The following is a 15,823-nucleotide window of genomic DNA, read 5'->3' as shown; positions in this document are numbered from 1 at the left end:
CGAGGTCACGTTATGTCAAGGATCTCGGTATATTCTTACCACGTGTACGCCATATCCAAAAATTTCATTACTTCATACAGCATGTCCCACCCACTTTTTCTTACTATTGAATACACCATGAATTGTCAAACTAATAGAGCAAGCTTATCTGCGAAAAGATCTAAACCTCCCAAGCACTTACTAATTCATTTCACAAATATACGTGGCCTTAATTCTAATCTCAATGATGTCCATTTCCACTTGCAGTCTTGCCAAACCCCATATACTTTTTCTGACAGAATCTCAGTTATCGGTTGATTCAACTACTGCTCATCTCAGATGCCCAAATTATTCGCTGTATGATTCCTTTCGCCTCAAAGGTAGTACTTGTGCATATGTCCGTTCTCATATTCCTTGTCAGAGACTTGGCAACTTGGAATCTCCTCTCTTTGATCTTCTCTGGCTTAAAATCTCTCTACCTCATTGTGTCAAATTCATCTGTTGTCTCTACCGTTCTCCCAACTCCACTAATCACTTGGAGCTCTTAGACTTCCTCTCTTTGCAACTTGACTTTCTCCAGTCCAACTTTCCTAACAGTGAGGTAATTTTCCTTGGTGATTTTAATGTTCACAACTCCAGCTGGCTTCCGTTTTCTAGTCACACCGACCCAGCAGGCCGAGATGCTGAGGCTTTTGCAATTACTAATGACCTAGCACAGATTGTTCATTTACCTACAAGAATACCAGACAATCCTAATCATACTGCAAATACGCTTGATCTTTTTCTCACAAACAACCCTTCTAAGTACACGGTCGAAGTGAGAGGTCCTTTAGGCACTTCAGATCACAACTTGGTGATTGTCTCTTCTCCAATGGAACCTTTATCTCATGGCTATTCCCAACCTCGTGTTGTTTGGCATTACAAGAATGCAAAATGGGATGACCTGCGAGACTTCTTTTCTTCTTTTCCTTGGTCGGATTACTGTTTCAAAACTTCTGATGTCAACGTTTGCTTCTTGCAGGAATGGAATCCTTTATCCCACACTCCACTTTAAAATCTCGTCCTTTATCTAAACCTTGGTTTTCCAATAAATGTGCTAAGGCTGTTCAAGAGAAGAATGTCGCATATCGTAATTGGCTTGTTTCTAATTCTTCAGTTTCATTTTCTGCCTACACCAAAGCTCGCAAACATTGTAAAGCAGTTATTAATCAGTCCAAACTAGAGTTTGAACAGGCTAAGAGTAGAAAACTTGCTTCTTGCCTTAATGGTAGTCGAGCATTCTAGTCCCTTGCCGAAGCTATTGGCCGCAACTTTTGCCCATCTCTGCTCCCACCTCTGTCCAAACCAGATGGTTCTGTTGTCACTTCAGCCAAAGATAAAGCTGACCTGCTAGCATCCCATTTTTCTTCCAACTCATATATTAATGATCTTGGTAAAACACCTCCCACCATTCCCAACATGCTCCATTCAATGCCTCCTATGGTCTTCCGTCAAAAGGATGTCAGAAGGATTTTGACAAATCTTGATGCTAAGACAGCTCCAGGTCCTGATGGTATTTCTCCACTTGTTCTCAAAACCTGTGCTCCAGAACTTACTCCTATTCTTTGCCGCCTTTTTTCACTTTCTTGTTCCAAAGGTGTTTTTCCTTCTGCTTGGAAATTTGCCCATATCCAGCCAGTTCCTAAAAAGGGTGACAAATCCCTTCCATCCAATTATTGTCCCATTGCAATTACTTCTACTCTTTCTAAAGTAATGGAGAAATCAGTTAACCACAAACTCTTAAACTACCTAGAAACCTTCTGTCTGATCAACGATTGCCAGTATGGATTCCATCAGTGTCGATCCACTGGTGATTTTCTGGCTTATGTTACCCATTTATGGACTAATTCAATGGAAAGGTTCGGTGAAACACAAGTAGTTGCTCTTGACATCTCAAAGGCTTTCGATCATGTTTGGCATAAAGGTCTTCTAAACAAACTTCCATCTTATGGTTTGCCATCTGTTTTTACTAATTGGTTATCCAGTATTCTCTCTGATCGCTCACTGAGGGTGATGGTAGATGGCTCTCTGTCTTCTAACTTCAGTAATGCCGGTATCCCCCAAGGTTCAGTTCTTTCCCCCACTCTTTTCCTCTTGTATGTTTATGACCTTCTTCCATTGACTGGAAATCCTATCCATAGTTTTGCCGATGATAGCACATTTCATTCCACTTTCCATTTTGGGAAACCTTGCCCTGTTCAATCAGCTTCAACTTCTCGAAAATCTGCTACCAATTCCTTAAATGCCGATCTTCAGGTAATTCTCCAGTGGGGCAAAGACAACTTAGTTGATTTCAACCCTTCTAAAACTCAGTCTTCTCTTATATCTCGCAAAAAGGATTCTTCTGCTCCTATGCTTATCTTTAGTGACACTCCGATTTCTAGGCAAAATGATATATCTCTTTTGGCGATTACCCTGACTTGTAATCTCTCTTGGCACAAGCACATTACAAATATTGCTTCCTCTGCATCTAAAAACCTTGGTTTTCTCTTTCGCTCTTGGCATTACTTTTCTTCCAAACAGCTGCTAACTCTGTATAAATCGCAAATCCGCCCTGCTATGGAATATTGTTCCCACATCTGGGGTGGTGCCCCCAAAACCTCTCTCAGGCTTCTTGATTCCATTCAGTTTGGTTTTTGGTTTTTTTTTTTAGGAGCATTAGCAACTAAGGCCATATTGCTCCATGAACATGCGGTGGTCATTCCTGACCTTTCCGCATCCTCCGTATTTGGTGGTGACGGGCTCGAACCCCGGTCTAATCAAGAAGCGTGTGCTACTCACTGCTGCTCCTTCCCACCTGGCTACGGAGGCGCCATTCCATTCAGAAGAGGGCAGTTAGGTTAATTAATGATTCAACTCTAATAGAGTCTTTCCACTCGCTTTCTCATAGACGTACTGTTTCTGCTGCATGCCTCTTCTACAGATACTTCCATGGGCACTGTTCTTCCAAATTGGCTTCTATAATTCCCGCTCTCTCTTTCAAAACAGTCCAAACACGTGCCGCCACCAGCCAACATCCATTTACTGTCTAACTTCAAACCCACAGAACCCACTTTTCATCTTCCTCATTTATTCATTCAACTGCCGTTTTCTTGAACAACCTTCCTTCATACGTATTTCCTGAAAATTACAATCTACAGAAGTTCAAGTCCAATGTCAACAAATATCTTCTTTCGTCTTCTCAACCTCCAATCCAAGCACGGTACTAAGTACTATAGGTTCTAACACCTCTCGTGTTTGCGGTTCACATAAAAAAAAAATTAAAAATATATGAATTAATTAATATATGATTAATTAATACTAATTATTATTATTATGTGCAACTGCATTGTACTATAAATTGTAACACACTGCATTTCTCTGCATTTATTCATTTCATTCTTTGAATAAATTCATTCTTCAGGTCAATTTATATAACGAAAAGCATGACATAATCTACATTAAATGAAATAGTTACAGAGTTGCAACATTTTGTTGAACAGTTTGCACTGCTTAAATTGCAAGATTCTGAAACCTGCATAATAAACCTACAATAATTTCTGCCTATTTAAAACCAAATTGTTATCAACTGATACAGAGCTTTAAATACTACTCAGAAAGTGAGAAAAACCCTAATTCCAATGAATATTCTGCCCTATGAATATTTTAAATATACTAATCTTCTATGATCTGAATCTAATTCCATACAAAGAATGAAAAAATAATACAGCATAATGAATGGAAACTGGTTTTTACATACAAGGTGGACCATCTGATGGGATTTTTCCTCTTGCTCAGATTATGCACCTGAGGCGGGCATAAATTCAAACTGAGAAAAGGCAGTTGCAGAACAGATGTGCAGAAATTTGCCTTTAGCCAGCAGGTAGAGTTTTTTTTTACTGATGCCGTATAAGCATGCTTTCTTGCATCATATGACTCTGCTAATGCTAACATATCAGTTTACCAAGAAATAATTTGTGCAGTTTAAATCTGAAGTCAATTTCATGGCTATACTTTATTAATATTAACATTATAGTTGTATTTACATAATGTTATTTCTGGCAATTAAAGGACTTTTAAAACTGTTTTCAGTAATTAGTCTTGTTAAATTAAATCTTTTCTTGGTAAACTGACATATGGTCCACTCTTTACACCTGACACAAGAGCAAAATACTCCACTGAAACTAAGTACTTTAGCACTGATTTACAAACTTATGATGAAAGTGGTGCAATGAAATACAGTAAATATAGTAAAACCATATATGAGAGTTGTTCAATACAGAATGATCATAAATTTTTCATGAACAACCGTACTGCTTGCTATTTCTAGTTTTGCCTACGGAATTTAAGACCAAACAAAGCTGCATGAGTCAATTGCAAGTGTGCAATTGACTCATGCGCATGGCTTGGTGGTTGATCAAGTTTATGCCTGTTCAGTTTCACCTACGTAACAATGGATGTAACATGTGAAGAACAGTATGCTGCTCTCAAATTTTGTTTTCATCTCAAGAAAACATCAGCTGAAGCATATGAAATGTTAAAAGAAAATTATGGTGAATCTACATTTCTATATAGCACAGCTTACTGTTTAGAATGTTTAAAGATGGATGTGATTTTCAATCACAAAAATCAGCAGTCCTGGATCTCCAGCCACTGCTATCACCACGGAAACCATAAACACTGCTTCTGTAATTCGTAAAAGAAGATCGTTGTATAACAGTAAGGCAATACTGCATAACCAATTACAACTCATTACTCATACCACTATTGTAGTGGTGTTTTGGCACGAATAGTACGTAACCAGCTGTGCAGAAAAAAACATGTTTTTTAATTGTAATTAATAAGTAGTTTGAAGGTTTTAATCACTTGTTGGGCATATTTTTTTGTATTTAGCTAAGGATATAACTAATTTAACACTGTGATTGTTACAGTATATTATTATTATCATCATTAGCCATACTGTGCAAGGAAGCCTGAGGCTTTCGCTGCATCAGCCAAAAAAAAAAATTTCTGAATTACCCTGTGTGTGAGAGAGAGAAGGGGGGGAGGGGGGGGGATCACCAAAAAAGAAAAAGAAGAATGATAATATCCAGCTGAGGCCCCTGGGTGTGCATAGTATAACTTGATAGCGCATATCCTGAAATTGATAGAGTAAAGGTATAACATAAAATTAGATAGCGTAATATATACACTGCATTAGATTACTGTAGTATTCTCGATTAATCAATTAAATTAATTACCTTATTCATTTTCATTCTTAATTAAATTGTATTTAAACAGAAATCATGACCCAGAGTAGATACAGCAGAAAAGCAATGGGCAAAAAGTAGTGGGAGTGCTGTGGCTTGGGAAAGAACAGAAGGGTACGATCATCATTCTTCTCTTTCTTGGTGATTCCCTTCTATTTCTGACTCACTCTCTCTCTCTCAGGGGTAACTCAGAATTTTTTTTTTTTTTTTTGTTTGGCTGGTGCAGCAAAAGCCTCAGGCTTCCTTGCACCATATGGCTAATAATAATAATAATATCAGAGACATGGTGTCACACAGAGATAAGGAATGCAGAATTGGAATTTGGGAGTACAATGTGTACAGGCAATGTTGTTAGTTAAGAAACACATAAAATCTAAGGAAGTGCCTCCAGTTTACATGGGGGGGGATAGTGCAATGTTGAGTCAGTTTGGTGTGACATAAACACTGGGAAAGCAAAATTGAGGGCAGGAGTGTGTTATAGGCCAAATTACTCTGATGAGCACAACGCACAACTGTACAGACAAATAGAGTGGTCCATTAAACAGACAATCTGATTTATCAGATTGTCTTATAATGGGGGATTTTAACTTCCCAGATATAGACTGGAACGTGTGGATTTGTCACTTGCACACAAGCAAGACTTTTGGGGATTTATTGGATGATTGTTTTAAACAGCAGCAGCAGCAGATTCAAGAGGCAACCAGGGGGGAGTAATACTCTTGCTCTCATTATCAGAAGTGATTATTCATGCATTAAGAATCTGCAGATAAAGGAACCATGGTGGCAGAGAGAAGACAGAATGATAATCAATGGACAGTGTTCTTCATGGACTAATGTCATTATTGGAGTCCCCCAGGGTTCGGTGTTTGGTTCATTATTGTGTTCTGTAATTATCAATTATATTGATGAAGGTACATCAGGCTTAACGTCCAAGTTTGCAGATGATATGAAGGGTGGCAGGGTTGTTAATGACAATAATGATAGTATGCTACTGCAACAGGATCTAGAAAAGTTGAGCAGATGGGCTGAGAAGTGGCAACTGAAGTTTAACACTGACAAATGAAAAGTACTGCATATAGGTAGCAGTAACCCCAGAGTAACATACCAACTGTGTGGTACTACACTCAGGGAACAGGGAAGTGGAAAATGAAAAAGGCCTGGGGTAATTGTGTAGTCGGATAAGAAGTTTTCTGGGCAGTGCAGACAGACTGCAAGAGTAGATCATGGGGTGTTGTCAATGATAAACAGGAATTTTGCAAGCAGGGATAAGAAGGTGATTATCCCCTTGTACAAGGCAATGGTCAGGCAACATCTTGAGTACTGCATACAGATCTGGAGACCTCATTTTAGGAATGATGTAGAGTTACTTGAGCGTGTACAGAGAAGAGCAACAAGATTGGTGAGGAGAATGAAGGGGTCCTCTTACCAAGAAAGGCTTAAGTTCTGCAAATTGCAGTGTCTGGAGGTAAGGCACCTGCAAGGTGATCTGATTGAGGTGTACTAGTCCTTGAATGGTTTGAGCAAGTTGAATGCTGATAGGATTCTTCCTCTTGCTCAGATTATGCACCTGAAGGGGCATATATTCGAACTGAGGAAAGACAGTTGTAAAATAGATGTGCAAAAATTTGCATTTAGCTAGAGTGCGGTTTATTGCTGGAACAAGCTTCTATCTGCCATTGTGAAAGTTGACAGCTTAAATAAATTCAAGGCAGAACTAGTCAAACTTCTGGAGTGAATGGTAGGTGAAATGGGAAGGGTTTTTTATTTTTGTTTGAGGCTGTATAAGTTGCTTTCTTGCATCATATGCCTCTAATATTGCTAATACTAATATTGCTAATAGTATAACAGTAAGGCAATACTTTCTACTAAGAATATCAGTAGGAAGCATATATGGTATTCTCCATGACCATTTGCATATGATGTGTTTATGCACACTGAGTGCAAGACTACTCGCACCTTGGCAACAGCGAGTATGTGTGGAGGTTTTTCAGGAACTGCAATGGATGGTAACTGAAGATGGTGAGGTTCTATACAAGGTGATAATGGCAGATGAGGCATGACTTCATCATTTTGACCCAAAGAGTAAGCAACAAAACTGTGTTTGGAAGTTATATCATGGCCAACACCAAAAAAAACAAACAAAAAAAAAAAAAAAAACGGCGCCTCCGTAGCCAGGTGGGCAGGAGCAGCAGTGCGTAGCACACGCTTCTTGATCAGACCGGGGTTCGAGCCCGTGACTACCAAATACGAAGGATGCGGAAAGGTCAGGGAATGACCACCGCATATCCCCGGAGCAATATGGCCTTAGTTGCTAATGCTCCTAAAAACCAAATAACAAACAATAACAAACACCAAAAAATGCAATAGTTGTGTCTTCTGCAGGAAAGGTTATGGTCATTGCTTTTTTGACATTCAAGGAATGGTTTAACATGCAAGTATGACATGTTGTGCCATGTCATATGACTGTTACAGGACTTTACTGCAGAAATGTACTGTACAGTTTGTGAGATTGCAATAGTCACCAACGAACACAACTGCAAGCGGGTGGGTGGGTGGATGCTACATCACAACACTGCTAGACCTCATATTGCTCATACTATCATCAAGTACTTGGTCAGCATTAATGTCAAATGCTTTCCTCATCTGCCCTACAGCCCTCACCTTACACCCCACAATTTTTTTATTTCCAAAGTTAAAGATGGAGCTGCAAGAAAAATGTTTCCAGTTGTTAAAAAAAGTTGTAAAGATATCAGAGGCAATTCTCAAATGATGTCAAAAATGCTTCCACCATGTTTTTGAAGAATTGCAGAAACATTTGAATAAGTGCATTTCATCAAATGAGGACTACTTTGAAAAGGACCATCAAAACATGGTTGATTAATTGCAAAAAAACAAAACAAAAAAACTATGATCATTCTTTATTGAACAGCCCACGTACAAATGACCGATATAAGTTCTTAACATTATATAGAAACTGCAATTAACATAAGAGGTACTTCAGATGTACCCTCTTATGTTAATTGCAGTACACACTAAACTACAACACACACACAAAATGCCACACTAAATTAAATAGATATAAAATTTTTAATACATTGTTATGCACAGAATGATTCCGTCAATAATTCTGTTGATGAGATTATATTAAATTGCAATTCTTGAAATCAATGCATTAAAATTTTTAAATTATGTATCAAACATTGTGTATTTTGCTGATTCTTAAGTTGTTGAATACGAAGCTTTTAAATATAATTTAAAACAAGCTGATTATCGTAAATAAAATTTTAATCCTGCCATGCTGCGCAAAAAAATATAATATGCCAATCAAAGAAAATTTATCACAAGAACTCAAGTCTTTATGGGCTGTTAAATCTATTCCACAGTTATCAAGAAATTCCATTATGCTTGCACCATTCACTGAAATAAGCAGATTCAGTTTGCATCTTTAAATTGAACATGGCCATCAGTTACTGACCAAAATTAGAAATTGATATCAGAGATCGACTATTTCATCAATAACTACAATTTCATTCTTTTGAATGAAATTGTAGCCTACTATTATCAGCAGTTAATACATAATTTGGAAAGTTCGTCTGTTTGCCATTTTTGCAGATACTTTCCTGGAGAAGCCTTGAAAGTTATCGCAACCGTACTTTTTACAGCTTCTTTCACCTGGGAAAAAAAATCAAGGGTTGTTTTGGCAAAATTTTTACCCCTGAGATAATACAGATTACCTGTGCACAAGTGGTTCAAGGAACACAGTGAAGATATCATTCATCTTGATTGGCTATATTCACCTGTTACCTTAATCCAATTGAACACGTGGCATGTTTCAGAGTGGGAAGTGAGGCATATAGACATGCAACTCTTATCTATTCTGACACTATGGAAAGCCTTGCAGGCAGCAGATCCTTACAGACATCTGCAAACATCTAGTGGAGTCAATGCTTAGGTGAACAGCAGCAGCTTTTATTTGTGTGAATGGGGCCCCCATTCACACAATTCAGTGATTATTGTGTGTGTGTGTGTGTGTGTGTGTGTGTGTGTGTGTGTGTGTGTGTGTGTGTGTGTGTGTGTGTGTGTGTGTGTGTGTGTGTGTGTGTGTGTTGTACATATTTATCTGTGTATGCTGCATGTAACTGCTGGTAGTTTATTATTGGTAGAGTTGTTGTTTTCCCCCAAGGTTTTAAAATATAGATGACACACGGGTTCAACTATCAAGATCTTGGCTTAGCTTAACAGTATTTCTTTTAAATGGATGTTGGTGGGTCAGTTCATCCATTGATGGGCCAGTTCATCCGTTGATGGGCCTGGTATATGTTTTTTGGGTTTGATAAAAACAGAAAACCTGGATGATAGAGGATAGCTTATCTTGACAGCTTTACCTGAAATTTTGTTAATGGAGATCTGAATGTAGAACCTAATTTGATACAATAGAGACAAAGTGAGTTGCTAAAAAAAAAAAAATTGTTATTAATTAAAGTATAGAACTGTTAATACCTAAGTGATATGAAGGAAGGTGATGTTCTTGAATTTAGTTAAACTAAACATTATTACATACCTAGTACTGTTTAGATAATATTATCAAACTGAATTATGATCACTGCTATCAATTATCTATATTTGTATATATGTTAATAAACAAATTGTATATAATGCATATGAGTTGTGTCAGTCATTTTGAACACAGAGCCTAGAGTCTGTGAGGAATACAATATTACTGAAACCCCCTGAAATCTAGAATCTTTTGGGAGTTATCAAGTCAGGTGATATGTGGGAGGGGACAAAAAGGGGGGCATAGTAGAGTTTAGTGAAGAATTAATTAAACAAGACAGAGAATATGGGAGGAAAGGAATAAAATAAAGAAAGCAAGAAAAATAAATATAAACATCCGCCCCCCACATAACCATGGGGGAGGGAGGTCTTAACAATAAGGACAGGTGATTTAGCTCCTGGAATCTGCAATCTCATAGAGCAATAATTGCTTTATGGGGCTTGTGTACAATAGCATTGCCATAAAGACGCAAAACACATCGTGTCACTTTCTCTTTCTCTCTGTTCCTTTATGGCCTTCTTAATTTTGAAAACAAAACAGCATAGACATTTCCAGTAACTGTGTTTTTATGTGGCATGTAGTCTATGAGAAGAATTCCTTTCATATCCAAAAAAATTGCCACGACTATTCTGGCAGATGATTGAGTCCTGAATTTTGCATTTGGTGTTTCCATTACATGGACTACTGTTTTATTGCCAGATTGTAATGATGAATCTCTGTTTCACTACCTGTTACAATCTTTGAAAGAAACCCTTGTGAATTTGCATCCTACATGTGTAAATTTAACTCACAAATTAAGGAAAATTTACACATTAGCATTAGTAGAGGCATATGATGCAAGAAAGCAAGCTTATTCAGCATCAGCCAAAAAAAAAAAAAAAAAAAAAAAACACACACACCACTCCCATTTCACCCCTCCGTTTGCTCGAAATACCTGTCCAGTTGAGCCTTAAATTTGTTTAGGCTATCAACTTCAACAACAAGTGATGGAAGTCGGTTCCACCAACCAACCACCCGCTGGCCAAAGGCAAATTTCCACACATCTATCCGTAGTGCTTTTGATGCACTACGGATCTACATGTGCTTCAAAAGCACATGTAGCACACACCTCTTCAAAAGCACACGTAGTGCTTTTGAAGAGGTGTGAGCATTCTTGGAAACCAGGAGGAACTGACCTATGACATAACCAAATGTTTATGGAGGCTGGTCAGTATTGACCCCTCAGAAACACTACATTCTTCAACAATCATAAACACTTCTATACATCTATTCAGAATAACAGGTCTTCAATTTTTGGCACATTTCTGAAGTTGTCACTTCTGTTGGTCATCCTAATCAGGAGTTATCCTCTATGGATTCTCAACTCCATTTAAACTGTTTTAGACCAAACTTTTATTTGTATTCAGAAAAGGCAGCATCACAATATACAGCTTTCATGCACACATGAATGAATAACTTTATTCCATTTCCCTTCTTTTGTTGAAAATTTGATGAAGGCCCGATGCGCCAATTTCATATTTGTGAGAGTATGATAAAACTACAATTATTTATACATATCAAGCATGTTTATTAAGGAAGATGACTCATTGAATGTTCCCTCATATAAAATAGAATTATGCCTATTTTTTATAAAACAAACTTAATGAATAAGACAAAAGCCCTTGCAAAGATTTTTCAATGAGATTTATTTATTTTATATTTCAGAGGAAATAAAAAATAACTACTGCCATTACAATTACAATAGTTAAATGTTATATAGAAAAGTATTACACTGATCCAAAAAATAAATTTCAATGAAAAATATTCAACACTATTTTAATTTTAACAGGAGGGGAGAGCCTTCCACTCAATGACAATACCTGTGTTGCAGATTGCTGATAGGTTAACTTATAAGTGTAGGTATTCCAAAAGTTGATAGGTTGATGCTTATAAATTGTTTAGACTCTAAACTAGTAACAGTGTACTTAAATACTACATGTATATCCACCTAAAAACAAAAACCTACCTTGATACTTGCCATTTTTCAAACACAAATTTAGTTATCTCTTTACGAAGATACAATGGACTGTTAAAAGGCTCACAAAATACAAATGATACATTAGGTTTCCGAATCTCTTCTAGCATTTGGAAGCGCTCTAGCAGATGATGCATATACTGTTCCAAAATTGAAAAATCTTTATCAGCTTGAAAACAGTCTAGAGGGCTTGATACTTCACAATCAGGATATAGTTCACTGAAAAACAATTGACGATCTTCCCAAAGACAAGAATTTGCTCTATGCTGATCTTTTGTTTCATCAGTATTGTTCAATTTATTACTTGCTAGAAATGCAGAATCCTGAACCTTATTTGAGCATGAAGCAGCTGTTGTATCATCATGCAAATACAATTGAGAATGTGGAGAACAAGTGGTATAAATTGATTTGGATTGTGATTTCAGGCTATATGCAGGCAAACATTCACTATGACTTGTTGAATGGTCCAGCTGTTCAGTATGCAGACAGTGCCATCTACATACTAAAGATGTTTTGTCCTGTGCACAAACAAGACACAGCTGCCGACGTCTGTGTTTACAGTTTGCACATGTTTTACAAGAATAAGTTTGCCACTGTCTTGGTCTAGGAGAAACTAGTACAGAAGGGTGTCGCTGTAAAGCAAAAGTAGTGGTAAGCAGCCAAGTTGTTTTGCTACCAATATCCAGAGCAACTTTTCTTTCCCAGGTATCTAAACAAACACCAGTACAAGTTTTATAATGACAATGAATGCACTTAGGCAAGTTGATAAATCCATGTCCTGAATGATGGCAAATCAGCCAAAGTCTTTTGCATCTTGTCTTGAAGCTGTCATCTCTAATACCACTGGAATTTTTAACATCATCAACTACACAAGGTAAAGAGGGAAAAATAAGTCCAGATTTTTTAACCAGTTCTTTCCATTTCTGAAACCTATAAAATCAAAAATGCAAACATTTTATTAAGAAGGTTATGGATGAACCTTATTTGATATACCTTATTTGTATATTTAACCTTATTAAAGATACAATGACCTACCAAAAGTCTTCGGACACCTCACTGATTGCAGAAAATTATGTGACAGAAAATATACAAATATTTTGGCATATAGAGGTAATCAGCAGTTAGTTGAGAATTCGTTTAAAAAATGTATGCCAAAGAGAGCATATTGTTTTGAGCTGGAAAGCAGGAATAAATATTCTCAAATCAACAATTGACAAAATACTGAAGAAATAGAAATCCAGAAGTGTTACCAAAGACAAAAATTATCTACTTGGTCATTTCTTGCAAACATGTAAATACTCATTGAAGAAGCTAATGCACCTTGAGATGGCTGGTTATCTCATCTTGCCATCAGACCCTAGAGATTTTGAATTTGGAGCCACAAGTGACCACAGCAAACTTATACTACCACAACACACAGAGCTGTATGCATTAATTTTCATGGAAGGATGCAGAGTACAACCTTTTGACACTCAGCATGAAGAAACACATACCATGCCTGGACTGTAAATCAGTGAAAATTGGCCTGGGTATGATGTCATAAGACACATTCCTCCAGTCTTATGGGCATGTTTGGGTATGGAAGCTGCGTGGAGAATGCTTACTATTGGAGTGTGTGATCAAGCTGTAAAGTGTGGAGGAGGTGGCATTAGCCTTGCCCAGCGAGTAAACCTAATGGTAGCTTCTTGAGCTACAATAGTGATTATATCGATTATATCCAAGAAAACAGCTTGGACCTTATTTGGACTCTATGGTCTGGGTAATATATTCATGATCAGAAACTGTCTGCTTTTTACTAACTTTCATCTGAGTGCTTCTGTATATACACAGTGGGGTTGCCAAAGGTTGGCAAGGACCATGTAATATAATACAATAAAAAAGTGCATGGAATCACAAATGCCACATTATGCACAACTCTATGTGTAAATTTTATTAGGGTGGTCCTTACACCTGACAACACCACAACACAAAAGAATTGATGATGAATGTATAGTTTGAAGAGAATAAAATAAAAAAAAATCATAGTGACCAGCACAGAATTCTGACCTCAACCTCACTGAACATCTTTGGAAGATGATCTGGAATACATAATTAGGGCAAGATCAAGATGGCCTTTCCCTGACTTATGATGCACTGAAGGTGGTCATTATATACAAAGGTAAGCCAACATCACATTCATTTCTTTGAATAAAAGATGTTTTGTTGTCATTCAGTGTCTTTTAACTTTTGGTAGGATAATATATAATGAAAACAATACAAAAAAAATCTTTTTTTACTCACTAAGGATTTCACTGATAAATGAATAAAATTTTGGATTATATCAATTTTCCATAAACATATACAGAGGTTTGCAAATTGTTACAATTAAAATGCTTATAAATTTTCACAGATCAAACCAATTTTTTTTTTTCCAATTTTTCCTATTGAAGACAGTTATTTTTCATGGATAATTGAGATTTATCTAGAAATTAAGAAGCACACAGACATTATGATGCAAAACAATGAAAATTCAAGAGAAAACTGCAGTGTAGAGATGAGCTCAGTCACAGGACAATTGTTTAACTTGTACAGAACTTTTATACCGAAGGAACTGTAGCAGTGAAAGCCAGAAATGCAATCCTACTTCTGTAAGTTTTCTTGAAAACTACAGGAATAGGATTGCTTTTTTTTTTTTTTTTTTTTTTTTGAAGGCTATTAGGCATAAATTAAACTTTAATTTCATTCAAAGAGGATTCTCAAGGCTCTTGATAAAGAGCCTGAAGAATCTCTGATAAAGATGCTTGGGGTAGATGGAGAAACTATAAGATTTTTTGGGTGTTATTTAAAATGGCACAAGATTTCAACTATTAAATTAATCCTTAATTTTAATGGCAGAAGGTATAAATGATTGGATATTCTGAAAACACTAAGGAAGTTCAGCAACTTTTACACTGATTATTTTCTTATTCTGTAGTGTAGCAGAGGAACAGCATCGTTGGGGTTTTATTTCTTTAAAAAAAGTTTATCAGTATATTTTCCAACCAGGGTTTAAGGAGATATAAAATACATCTCCAAATAAAACAATGAAATACCATAATATGATTTCTATTTCAAATAATTACATTAGAATTACACAAACAATGTCAAGTATTAAAATTACACTGTTCTTGTTTGCATCATACCATTATAGTACTTTTCTTTGGATATTGGTAACGAAGTGATGACTCTGAAGACACCATAAGTTGATGTAGGATGCAAGATTGAATAGCCATACAATTTTGATAAATAGAAAAGGAGTGGTAGTGCAGGACAAGAACACTTATTGAGCAGCTGCAAATAAATTCACTTGATTGAATCCTCACTCACATTCATCAGTCGAGATTGGAATGTAATCCAAAGTGTTTTTGCTCAAGGATTTCAACTATTAAATTAATGAAAATTCAAGAGAAAACTTAGGCAAAGAGATTTCTTTGTAATGGAGAACATGTGCAGTACTCCACTTGCTCATGATTGCCATGACATGCAAATACCACCTGAACTATCTACTACTTAATATCCTAAACCAGGGGTGGGCAATCTTTATAAATGGCAGGTCAAATAAAATGTCTGTGAGGTACATAGGGACCAAATTTTTTTTTTTTTTTTAGTTTTCCATGATTTTTAGGATTATTAAAATGGTGTGTAATGAACAAATTGTCATAAACATTTTTATGTTACTTATTGTAATATTTATACAAACACTTATATATGATTAATTTTATTAATAAGAAAAACAAAATACAAATTCCAGATAAAATTATAAAAATACAATTATAGTAACAAAATATAAATACAATTCCAGTAACAAAAATTGCAATATTTTATTTTTATAATATTTAATGAGAGATTTGATACTGTTTATTTTTATCAGTGAATTGATATCTGGATCGATATTTGTCGTAGCAATGCACAGAGTATCAAATAAATTTACGTCTGAAATTCCATTGATTCAAAAATATATATTTTTTGAAAACAACTATGGGAGGTTGC

The 15,823-nt window shown here is 36.3% G+C and overlaps 1 protein-coding gene across 1 annotated transcript in view; it reads right to left on the bottom strand.

Annotated features, from left to right (window-relative positions):
* LOC150081542 (uncharacterized) overlaps positions 1–15,823 on the bottom strand; it is a 69,057-nt gene that overhangs the window by 31,642 nt on the left and 21,592 nt on the right. Inside the window, exon 3 of the mRNA XM_090380241.1 lies at positions 11,807–12,745. Within this exon, the coding sequence (XP_090236367.1) occupies positions 11,807–12,745 (939 nt within the window). The remainder of the gene's footprint in view (positions 1–11,806; positions 12,746–15,823) is intronic.

The sequence above is a fragment of the Mastigoproctus giganteus genome, chromosome 8 (assembly GCF_048544385.1).
Source record: "Mastigoproctus giganteus isolate SK-2022 chromosome 8, ASM4854438v1, whole genome shotgun sequence".
Classification (NCBI taxonomy): Eukaryota; Metazoa; Arthropoda; class Arachnida; order Uropygi; family Thelyphonidae; genus Mastigoproctus; species Mastigoproctus giganteus.
The sequence above is the reverse complement of the archived record's forward strand: the minus strand, read 5'-3'. Positions and strand labels throughout refer to the sequence as shown.